The sequence below is a fragment of the Cnephaeus nilssonii genome (genome assembly GCF_951640355.1).
Source record: "Cnephaeus nilssonii genome assembly, chromosome: 19".
NCBI classification, from domain to species: Eukaryota; Metazoa; Chordata; class Mammalia; order Chiroptera; family Vespertilionidae; genus Cnephaeus; species Cnephaeus nilssonii.
Window position 1 is genome coordinate 9875862 of NC_137090.1, and position 12302 is coordinate 9888163.

Sequence of the window (12302 nt, forward strand, 5' to 3'; positions counted from 1 at the left end):
GTCACAGGTGGTGGGGTTTCCACGAGGGTCCACAGGCTGGGTGTCAGGCGGGGGCGCTGATCTCCCAGGAGGCCACGTCTTCCAGCGCGAACGAGGCTCGCAGGGACGCCCCCTCCGCCCCGGGGGCCCTCCTAGTCCGAGCCGCCCCGGTAGAATGTGTCAGGCATTAGCCACGAGGGGGCGGGGCGGGGCGGGGCGGGGCCGAGGTGGCGGGTGTGCGGGGGACCCGGGGCGCTTCATAAAGCCACAGCAAAGGCGCCGCGCCGCTCGTGACAGCGGCCCGCCGGAGAGGGAGCCCGGAGCCGCCGCGCGCCCGCCCGCCCGCCCGCCCGCCCAGCGCGGGCACAGGACCCAGGCGTCCGAGGCCGCCTCGCGGTGGGGCCCCCGCCCCCGGGGCCCCGCCCCGCCCCCGCCCTCCAGCCCCGGACCCTCTGGGCCGCCCCCACGCGGAGGGGGCCGGCCCCCGACGGCCGCGGAGAGGTGCCCGCCCGCCCCTTATGGGCATCCTGGAGCCGGGCTGCAGAGACATGCTGACGGGCACGGAGCCGATGCCAGCGAGCGACGAGGGCCGGGCGCCCGGCGCCGACCCGCAGAACCGCTACTTCTACCCGGAGCCGGGCGCGCAGGACGCGGCCGAGCGTCGCGGGGGCGCCAGCCTGGGGGCGCCCTACGCCGGGGGCGCCCTGGTGTCCGCCCCGCCCGGCCGCTTCCTCGGAACCTACGCCTACCCGCCCCGGCCCGAGGCCGCCGGCTTCCCCGGGCCCGGCGAGCCCTTCCCGCCGACGCCGGGCGCCGAGGGCTACCCGCCCGGGGACGGCTACGCGGCCCCAGACCCGCGCGCCGGGCTCTACCCCGGGCCCCGCGAGGACTACGCGCTGCCGGCCGGGCTGGAGGTGTCGGGGAAGCTGAGAGTCGCGCTCAACAACCACCTGTTGTGGTCCAAGTTCAACCAGCACCAGACAGAGATGATCATCACCAAGCAGGGCCGGTGAGTGCGGCGCCGCCGGCGGCTGCCTGGGTCCCGCCCGCCCAGCTCGGGCGCGTGTTTTAATCTCTCTCTCTCTCTCTCTCTCTCTCTCTCTCTCTCTCTCTCTATCTCTATCTCTATCTCTATCTCTATCTCTATCATCTCTCTCGACGTTGCTAGTGTCTCCCTCACTGTTTTGGTTTAGGGCTTAGAGGGAGGGAGACGGGAGTGAAAAGTTCTGGGTGTTGTCTGCTCCTGGGAGATTGCACCAACAGGCAGAACTCAAAAAGGGGGATGGAGGAGAGTGGGTGCAATGAGAGTCACCTTGGCTTGGGGGTGGGTTCACCCAGAACTGGGGTGCACCCCGCTTTCTGCCTGAGTCGGGGTGGCAGTAGGCAGAGGGCGTGCAGTGTTGAGGGTCTGACTGGGCAGGACACCTCTTATCTTAGCCCTTGTGTGTAGGGGAATGGCAGGGGAGGGCAGAGTCTTGCAATGGAACGGGCAGTAACCCAGTGCTCATCTTTGGGGGGGGGTCCCGGGTGCCCACCTCACCCAGCCCTTCTGCTGCTGTGGTTCGCAGGTCAGCTTTGGGCGGGGCGGGGCGACTAGGATTCAGTGACATGGAGACGCAGTGGCCAAGTTTCCTTTCCGGTAGTACTTTGAGTTCCTATGTCTGGTGTGAGTGTCTGTGTGTGTGTGTGTGTGTGTGTGTGTGTGTGTGTGTGTGTGTTGGGGGGTTGGTAAAGAGTGTGTGGGGCACAGATCCCTTCCAAAAACAGGCCTTTACCGGAGGGCACAAGTGCCCATGGGCACAAGCAGGCGAAGCTAACCCATGGGTCCCCGCTGGCAGCCAGTCCCGTATTCTGTACCCTTTGAGGTCTGTCCCCTGAGATCCTGTCCACATATTCACGGGTCCATGGCGTAGGGCCCCCTGAGCTCAGTACATGTGGGTAGGGCTTGGGGCTGGGTGAGCTGCTTCCGGGGAGAGCCTCCTGCGTGGGGGGAAGAAAGAGAAACTCTCCACTTGTGTGGTATTTGTTTAGTAAGCAAGACTCTGAGCAGGCCCTGCCTGTGTCTGACGTGTGAGCGTGTGCACCCACCTTTCCCCGGAGGGCCCGGGTGGGCAGGGGACCAGCAAGGACCTGTCTGTGGCGGGGCTGTGTCATCAGTGGACCTGGGAAGTATTGATACCAAGGATGGGGCTTGGGGAGAAAGGGGGGAGAGGCCGTACTGGGCCTTGGGGTTGGCATTCAATCTGGATATTGCTGGAACGTTCTTCCCTCTTGATTTCTGTGGGGTGGCCTGGGATTGAGGGACATGGCCACCAACCACAGTTGGCTCAAGTGGCTGAGCTGTTCCTCTTTCCCTGGGATGGACCCAGGAGTGTTGGCATTGTCCTCAGTGGCATGACCTTCATCTCCTAAGCCTTCTGATAATCCCTCTCTGCTCCCCCAAGCCCAGGCTTCTAGTCGCATTGTGTTTGAATGAGGGGACCCCGAAGATTGTGTTCAGTCCCCTCCCTGCACAGACAAGGAAACGGGCCCAGAGACAGTAAGAGACTCTTCTGAGGTTACGCAGCACACTGGTCGCTGGCAGAATTGGCTTCAGAACCCAGCTGGTATCTGCCTGGGTTTCTCCCATGGCCGGGAGTAAAAACAGCACCCACACTGACCGAAGGCCTTGATGCATTCAGAGTGCTTTCACTTCCATTATTTCTCTGTGCGCTAGGTGGGTCAGGCGCTCTCCCCATTATACAGCTGAGGGCACTGAGGCGCAGGGATCGTAAACGGTTTACATTCCGTCACACAGAGACCTGAACTTGGGCCTCCACCCTGTGTGTGGTCAGGAAGCCTTCCTACCCTGGGACCTGGGTCTCCCCACAGCCTGCTGTCAGGCTTGAGAGATGAGGTGGATGGAGCATCAGCCAGAACTTCAGGGACCTGCTGGGTGCTGGGCCAGCTGTGGTCTGCTCACAGGCTGTTTAGGGAGGTATTTCAGGGGATGCATCTCTGAGTGTGGATGCATCTTTGAGTGTGGGTCCCCATCTCTGCCCCTACAGCCTCCTTCTTCCCTTTATGTTCCTGCTGAATAATAATCTCTTGACAAGTTTTGTTGTCTCCTTGTTAGATTCATCCACTTACTTTTTTTTTAATGATGAAAAATTCCAATAGTCCTGGCTGGTGTGCTCCGTGGTTAAAGCGTCAGCCCATGAACCAAAGGGTTGTGGGTTTGATTCCTGGTCAAGGGCACATACCTGGGTTGAGGCTCAATCCTGGGCCCCAGTCAGGACTCATGCGGGAGGCAACTAGTCAATATGTCTCTCTCACATTGATGTTTCTCTCTCTCTTTCCTTCTTTCCTCCCTCACACTCTCTCTAAAAATCAATGGGAAAAAATATGCTTGTGTGAGGATTAACAAAAAAAATGTTTTTTCAGTATAGTTGACCCTCAAACAATATGAGTTTGAACTGAGCTTCTTAACGTATACACCCTTTTAAAAAATAAATGCTATAAATGCACTTACTCGTCCTTATGATTTTCTTAGTTACATTTTCTTTTCTCTAGCTTACTTTATTCTAAGGATATACATATAACAGGTAAAATATGTTAATTGACTGTTTCTGTTATCTGTTAGGCTTCAGTTACTAGTCAACAGTAGGCTATTAGTAGTTAAGTTTTGGAGGAGTCAAAAGTCATAAGTGAATTTTCGATTGCACATGGTTTGGGGCCCCTAACCCCTGTGTTGTCAAAGGTCAATTTGTATATACAAAGTGAAGAGAAAAATGTATCCGACCTCCCTGCATTGACCCAACCCAGCTTCTACAGTTATCAACGCCAATCCAGTCTTGTTTCTTCTTTATCCTCACTCACTTCACTTCTACCCCTCTGGTCTGCACCTATATTAGTGATAGTGTAAAGAATTAATAAATCCTAGACACAATAATATTTCATCCTTAAATATTCTTTTATGTACCTCTAAAAATGACTTTTAAAAAATAAACACAATACCATTTGCAAACCTGAAAAGAAATACCTAAATATCGTCAAATTTCCCCGATTGATTCATAAGCGTGCACGCTTGTGTGTGTGTGTGTGTGTGTGTGTGTGTGTGTGTGTGTGTTTTACAATCCTCACACTTTTAAAAATATGTATATTTATATGTATATACATATATAATATAATATATATAATTTCAAAGAGGAAGGGAGAGAGAGAAACATCAATGATGAGAGAGAATCATTGATCCGCTGCCTCCTGCACGCCCCCCACAGAGGATTGATCCCGCAACCTGGGCATGTGCCCTGACAGGAATAGTGACCTCTGGGTTCATAGGTTGGCACTCAACCACTGAGCCACACCGGCAGGGCCAGCCATCACACTTTTGATCCACCCCGAGGGACTCCTTCAGACACTGTGGGCTCTCATTTGGAAGAGAACAGTGGTCCCTCACCATCTCCTCTGATTCCTCCCCTGGATGAGGCCTCAGGGTCCACACGGTGGGTGGAAGGGGCAGAGGACACACCACCCCCAATTCAGTCCCACCAGCCCTCAATCACCCCGTATCTGAGCTTGGGCGCCAGTGATCTGGGGAGTTGGCAGCCATTTTCTCCTGCCACTGGCTTCTGAGCCGTAAGAGTTGGGCTCAGAGGACAGCTCCCTTTCTGTCCTTCTGCCTTGGCAGGCTGGCCTGTCCCTCTGTGGGTTCCAGTGACCTGCCAGTCACCACAGCACCCACGGCCTTCTTCCTCTCTGAAAGATCCTTCCAGCCCAGGCCCACCCACAGCCCTACAGCCTTTTGCGTGGAGCTGACTCACTTGCTCCCAGATCCTTCCTCTCCCTCCCACCCTGGTCCCACCCCCCAGTGTGGACCACAGCACAGTCATAGTCTCCTCCAGGGAGCAGGCGGCGACTCCAGGCCCAGAGACAGATCCAGGCAGCTCAGGTGGAGCGGGAGGGCGAAATGGAGGAGCAACTGATTGACTGACTACCTGGAGACCTCCTTTATGGTCACGTCTGTGTGTCTGTGGAGAGGTGGGGTGCCTGAGGGTGCCCACCTCAGACCTGCGTTGTGTTCCTGTGCGGCACTGTATTTGCGCTTTGAATGTGCTGGCGAGCACGGCTGGTTGACGGTAGACATTCTCAGTAGAGGAAGAGAGGCTGGTGTCTGCGTGTGGGGGTGTGTGTGGGTGTACATTAATTGCTGGCAATCCCCATGTTTCTGGGTGTGATTAGTTGATTATTATAATTAAGATAACTTTGGGAAGGTCCGTTGTTAAGTAGCTCGATTTGCATTTGGGTACGTATATGTGAAGCTAGGGGTGGATAAAGCAGTCTTGGGCCCACACAATCCTCCGTCGCTTGGCCTCACAGCTATTGGGGTTTTCCCCTTCTCTACATTCCCAATTCCAAGAACTTTATAAATCTTTCAAAAGTATTTTTAGCTTTCAGGCTGCTTTCATTTGGGCCGACTGGCTTTATTTCTCTTAGGGCAGATGAAACCAGCTTTGCTTTCTGATTGGCTGTTTGCTAATGGCCGTTGGATTTCTATGAAGTGGCTCTGAGGTTGGGGGGAGGAGGGGACCCCGTGATCGGGAGTACAGTTTGCCTCTTGCTGGGCACCAGGCAGGGCCGGAGAACCCTCCTAAAAGGTGGTACCAATTCGCACCACCCCCACCAGTACGAGAGGACCCATTTCCCGCAGGCCCATCAACATTACATAAATTATTACCAATTTTGAAACATTTTGCCAACATGACTGACAAAAAGGTCTCCTTTTAAGTTTTGTACTTAATGGCAGGGAATTGGCGCACGTCAGAGGTGTTGGTGATGGGGGAGGGACACGATGGTGCTGTGCATATTTCACGGTAGGATGGTCTTTAGGGGAATTTGGGGTCTTGGACCCTGTCCTCTGAGAGCAGAATGGTCAGTGATCTTTTGGGGGGTCTCAGTTTGGCACCAGACCCATCTTTACTCCCTGTTCCTTCCCAGCGAAGTGTTATGTAAATCAGGGGCTATTTTGGGATTCCAGCTGGTGGTGATTCTAGACTTTTAGGGTGAAATTGAGACCTCCCTTCTCCTCTCCCCTTCGCCCATCCTCTTCCTGTGTGCCCTCCGTTTCCCTGTGCGAGTGATAAGCGAGATGGAGGGACGGAGACCACAGTCAGGAGTCCCCGCTCTGCTCTCCCCGCAAGGAGCCATCACCAAACCTCTTCAAGCCTCGTTTTCTTCAAGTATCAAATTGGAAATAACATTTTTTAAAATATATATTTTATTGACTTTTTACGGAGAGGAAGGGAGAAGGATAGAGAGCTAGAAACATCGATGAGAGAGAAACATCGACCAGCTGCCTCCTGCACACCCCCCACCGGGGATGTGCTCACAACCCAGGTACATGCCCTTGACCGGAATCGAACCCGGGACCCCTCAGTCCGAAGGCTGACGCTCTAGCCACTGAGCCAAACCGGCAAGGGCTAGAAATAACATTAAAAAAAAATACATTTTATTGATTTTTTACAGAGAGGAAGGGAGAGGGATAGAGAGTTAGAAACATCAATCAGTTGCTTCCTGCACAACCCCCACTGGGGATGTGCCTGCAACCAAGGTACATGCCCTTGACCGGAATCGAACCTGGGACCCTTCAGTCCGCAGGCCGACGCTCTATCCACTGAGCCAAACCGGTTAGGGCTGGAAATAACATTTTATATCTCAAAGGACTGGTTCAATGAACTGGCTACTGCATAAGCAGAGACTCAGTGAATATATTCCCTTCTGACCCTTGATTCCTACAAGTTGGAGGAACCTGTGACCAACCATATAGGAAATGAGTGAGGGACCTGACCACTGCTGGAGAATGAGTTGGTGGTAGGAATGGGTTGAAAATATTCTCCCACCCTCTGTTGCTCAAGGCCTCATTCCTAAGCTTTGATTTCTCAAGTCGACTGGCCTACCGAGCCCCTGGGACTCTGGAGTGGAACTCTGGGCCCTTGCTCAGGGTCCTTCAGCCTGGCCAGAGGGCTCTGACAGCTCTGGGCCTGGGAGAAGGTGGGATGGAGGTGGGATGGGAGAGAGGGCGAGCTGAGTTTCACATCTTGTGAACTGCTTAACAGCTGTCAGAGAAAAGATGGGCGGGAGTCATTATTTCCATTTACGGGTGAAGAAGCTGAGATTTGGTTTGACAATTAACTTATTCAATTAGGGCAGGTAAGTCTCTTGATCTCAGCCCAGGAGAGTCTGAGGAAGACAGGAATGTGATAATGTTCCCTCCTCCCCAGGTTATTTTTTAAAATATATATTTTTATTTATTTCAAAGAGGAAGGGAGAGGGAGAGAGATAGAAACATCAACCATGAAAGAGACTCATTAATTGGCTGCCTCCTGCACACACTCTACTGGGGATCGAACCCGGGACCCTTCAGTCCACAGGCAAACCAGTGAGGTCTCCCTCTCCCCACTCCCAAGGTTATTAAGGGTGTTTCTGTGGGACCCTCTAGGGACTAGGATCCACCCAATATTGTTCCTTGGGCCCTGAAAGTCTCTTGCCTCCAGGTTTCCTGACTCATGGACTAGTCTTTCTTCCCATCTTACAGAACTTCTCGTAGGAGGAGGGGAGAAGTGTGTGGGAATGAAAAATAATTCTGATGAGGGTAACACTGATATCCTGAAAACGCTGCTCTTCCTGCTTGTGTTAGAAGAGGAAGGCTGAGCCACGTGCCCCTGGGTCCGGGTGAAGCCGTGCCCCTGGGTCCGGCCAAGACCCAACCAGAGGGAATCGAACCTGCATTACCACCATTTGTCCACCATCCAGAGCTGAGGGGTCAGTGCCGACATGTACACATAAGGAACTGGTGGACATTGGTATTGGGTCTCAAAAGAACTGTTGGTCCAGAAAGAAACTCACTACAGACTGATTCATTTGCCTGTCAGCATAACTATTATTGCTCATCTCACATTCAGTTCATATAAGTATATCTCTAGTGACACATGATCTCGCTCATCTAGGGGAAATGATGAACAACATAGACTGATGAACAAGAACAGAACCAGAAACAAGGAGGCATCGATCGGACTATCGGGCCTCAGAGGGAGGATAGGGGAGGGTGGGGGGAGGGGGGAGAGATCAACCAAAGGACTTGTGTGCATGCATATGAGCCTAACCAATGGTTAAGTTCAACAGGGGGTTGGGGCATCCGTGGGGAGGGGTGTGGGATGGGAATGGGGGGATGAGGACAAATATGTGACACCTTAATCAATAAAGAAATTTTAAAAAAAGAAAAGAAAAAAAAGAAGAGGAAGGCTGAGCCATTGGCGATGATGATGGCCGCTGCTGGTAGAGATGGTGGCTGTAGTGGAGGGGGTAATTGTAGTGATGATGATGGTGGAGGTGTTGGTTGTGGTGATGGTGGAGTGGATCCTGTAATGATGGTGCTATGGAAATGCTGGCTGTGGTGATGGTGGAGGTGGTGGTTGTAGTGATGGTGGTGATGGTGGAGGTGTGATGCGTGTAGGGACAATGGTGATGGTGATGGTGGTGGAAATTGTTATGGTACGGGAGAGCCTGTTTCTCTGAATTTATTACTCTGGCACAATAATGCAGCGTTCCAACACCAGCTTCCTCCACTTTCCCTGGGAGCCAGGACTTCACGTATGAGGACTGTGCTTGAGAGAGCCCTCTTGCAGGTAGATGGAAAGCTCCCCTTAGGACTTTAGCTGCTTCTCTGAAGGCCCAGGCCTGGGGCAGTCCCTACGACAGACATCAAGGCCCAGAAGGATGGGGCAGGGAGAGCCCGTGGATGGGTGCGATGAGGCGAGGCGTGTGTCAGCACCGTGACAGCCACAGCGGAGAGGATGTATGTTGGATGGAGGCCGGGCCAGGGCTCGGGGGACTGTGGCCTGAGGACTTAGTAGGAACTGCCTGTGGGGGGCTGGCTTGAGGCTTTGGTCTCCCCTGGGAAGCAAATGTCTAGTGGTGACAGCTAATGTCTGGCCACTGGCCCTCTGAGAGAAAAACGTTTCCGGAAGCCCTGATTCACAGTTTGCTGATTTCCATGGTATCAATACTCTTGCGACGGCTGATTTCAAGCGCCCCGTGTGATATCACTGAGCGTGGAGTTGGGAAGAAGAGTCACGGAGTCTGTACGTTATTGGTTATTAGGTATAATAGACATAAATAACCCCAGCAGCAGAGATCATAGGAAAATGTAGTCAAAGTTTTGGAAAGTGATGAATTTTTTAGTGTTCATTACCTCAGTTTATAATATAATGTACAGGGTGGGGCAAAAGTAGGGTTACAGTCGTTCGTATGGGAAATAATACAATAATAAACCCTGTGTTTCGCGTAGTCGCAGCTGTACACCTGCATTTGCCCCACCCTGTATTTCACTGCGAGTTTATATAACTTAATGGCTGTTGAACGAATGGTGGGCAAACTTCCTGAACATGCCCAGTTGGCTGTCGCGAGGGATGGAAGCCGACCCAGCACACCACGGGTGGCCTTTGCACGAGGTGTGGCTGTCCGAGGGGTTGGGGGCTGATGGGTATTGGTGGGTCTCTGTCTCCCCAGGCGGATGTTTCCATTCCTGTCATTCACTGTGGCTGGGCTGGAGCCCACCAGTCATTACCGGATGTTCGTGGACGTGGTCTTGGTGGACCAGCACCATTGGCGGTATCAGAGCGGCAAGTGGGTGCAGTGCGGAAAGGCCGAGGGCAGCATGCCAGGTATGCGCCCGCCTGGGGGGAGTGGGCACGCTTTTCCTCCGAGACGCCCCCTAGTGGATTCAGGAGGAACCTTCGAGTTCCTGCACCCGGCACCTAGGATTTAATTCCCCATCCCACCCTACCCCATCCCCTCCCACTTCTCGCCTCCATTCTGTTTGTCATTTCTTTTCTACCTGACTCTGGCCAGTCTTCTGCTCTGTCCCCTGCCCACACCTCCCCTCGCCCTGCCTCGTCTGATCCTCCCGCGGCACCCTTTTTGGTATCCCCTTCGGAGCAGGCAAAGGCCCACATCACTGTGGGTCTGGCCCTGGGGGCTGCATGCCTCACAGGTTAACTGTCTGCAGGAAACCGCCTGTACGTCCACCCAGATTCCCCCAACACGGGAGCCCACTGGATGCGCCAGGAAGTTTCATTCGGGAAACTGAAGCTCACGAACAACAAAGGGGCCTCCAACAATGCCACTCAGGTGGGACTCCACCCCAAGGGCCAGCCCGGGGTGGGGGAGGGTTGGGGGGAGGGGAGGGGTAGCCTGCAGGATGATACTGTTGTGGAAGAGTCACTTTTCTTCCTCTCGGACTGTTTTCTTCCACCCACCTTGAGGTGGGGAGAAGCTGAATCTCGGGGCACAAAGGGTGTCCCATTCAGGCCAAATGCCAGGCTGCCACCGCTCCGGTACCATGCTGGGCATGGAGTCGGTAGCTGTGTCCCAGGGCATGGATGCCCTGAAGCGCCCTGTTGGTGCTAACAGCCTGGTCACCATGGGCGGCTGGGGAGAGGAAACGGGGGGGGGGGGGTAGAATTGGCGCCTCCGAGGAGCTGGGGACGGGCGGCGGAAGGCCTGGGAGCAGTTGCACGGTGTCAGGGCAGGGGAATGGACAGGATGCCCTCAGGGTGGGGGGAATATCCTTCGAACTCCCTCCTCCCCACCCCACAACCTTCCTGCTCCCCCTCAGATGATTGTGCTCCAGTCCCTCCATAAGTACCAGCCCCGGCTGCACATCGTCGAGGTGAAGGAAGGAGAGACGGAGGCGGCCTGCAGTGCCTCCAACACGCATGTCTTCACTTTCCAAGAAACCCAGTTCATCGCCGTGACGGCCTACCAGAACGCCGAGGTGAGGGCCGCCCCCGCAGCCGAGTGAGGTCCCGATCCTGGGGAGGGGAGGACGGGGGGAGGGGGCCCCCAGTCTCCCCTGGGAGGGGTTTTGGAAGTTTCCTAGCCCCACACTCAGGACTCAGGGCTCTCTACTTCCCCTCTCTCCAGATTACTCAGCTGAAAATCGATAACAATCCTTTCGCCAAAGGGTTCCGGGAGAACTTTGAGTCGTAAGTGCCACTGGTTTCAATTCACCTTTGCAGAGCCCTCCTGAGCCTGGGACCCCAGGCACATGCCCCGCCCACTTTCCTCTCTGCCCCTGAGGGTGGGAGAGACTGGGATGGGTGCTGGAGGGCGGGTGGGCCAGGGGAGAAGGACCAGGGAGGCCTGTGCCATAGGCAGGCTCACAGGCGACCAGTACTGCTCCTGACCCCTGTCTTCTTGCCTCTAATTTTTTTTTTTTTTTAGCATGTATGCATCTGTTGACACCAGTGTCCCCTCCCCGCCTGGACCCAACTGCCAATTGCTTGGGGGAGACCACTACTCTTCGCTCCTACCCAACCAGTATCCCGTTCCCAGCCGTTTCTACCCCGACCTTCCCGGCCAGGCCAAGGATATGGTCCCCCAGCCTTACTGGTTGGGGGCCCCCCGGGACCACAGCTACGAGGCCGAGTTTCGAGCCGTCAGCATGAAGCCTGCGTTCCTGCCCTCGGCCCCCGGGCCCACCATGTCCTACTACAGAGGCCAGGAGGTCCTGGCACCCGGAGCTGGCTGGCCCGTGGCCCCCCAGTACCCTCCCAAGATGGGCCCGGCCAGCTGGTTCCGCCCCATGCGGACTCTGCCCATGGAACCGGGTCCTGGTGCTTCAGAGGCGCGGGCGCTGGAGGACCAGGGCTCCCCCTCGCTGTGGACGGACATCGCCCCCATCCGGCCAGAGTCCGGGGATTCGGGACTGGGCGAAGGAGACTCTAAAAGGAGACGTGTGTCCCCCTATCCTTCCAGTGGCGACAGCTCCTCCCCTGCCGGGGCCCCTTCTCCTTTTGATAAGGAAACCGAAGGCCCGTTTTATAACTATTTTCCCAACTGAGCAGATGACCCGGCTGGAGGACACCAGCTAACGCGGACAACGGACTCAGGACTGAGCAGTCCCCAGCTCCCTCTGTTCCTTCTCCTTTTGTAGTTGGTGGGGAAAGAGGGGGGGGGAGGAGCAAAAGAATTCTGGGGTTCACCGGCTGCTCCTTGGCCCAAGGAGTGTTCCCTCCCCGCCCTGTGCCCTAACTACAGTCATTTACCTGGTGCTGCTTCCGGCTGTGGGCTCCCAGCCGGAGAACAGAAAACAGAACAAGAAGGTCTTGGCCACAAGGGAGCGTCCTCTCTTCAGCGGGGCGGGTGGGGGGTTCAGGCGGGGACGTGAAGGTTCAATTCTCTTCCCTGTAGAAGAACTTTCAGCATTTTTATTTGTGTGTGTGTGTGCGCGTTACTCTCTGATGGGAAAATAAAGGTACGTGGATTTGATGAGGGCCAGCCGG

General features: G+C 55.1%; 1 protein-coding gene across 1 annotated transcript; it reads left to right on the forward strand.

Moving 5' to 3' along the window:
• Positions 1-497: 497 nt before the first annotated feature.
• TBX21 (T-box transcription factor 21) lies at positions 498-11860 on the forward strand (the record flags this gene model as incomplete). The annotated part of the gene is made up of 6 exons (XM_079797757.1): positions 498-988; positions 9526-9680; positions 10025-10146; positions 10634-10792; positions 10942-11003; positions 11242-11860. The coding sequence occupies 6 exons, from the start codon at positions 498-500 to the stop codon at positions 11858-11860; spliced, it is 1608 nt and encodes a 535-aa protein (XP_079653883.1).
• Positions 11861-12302: the final 442 nt, after the last annotated feature.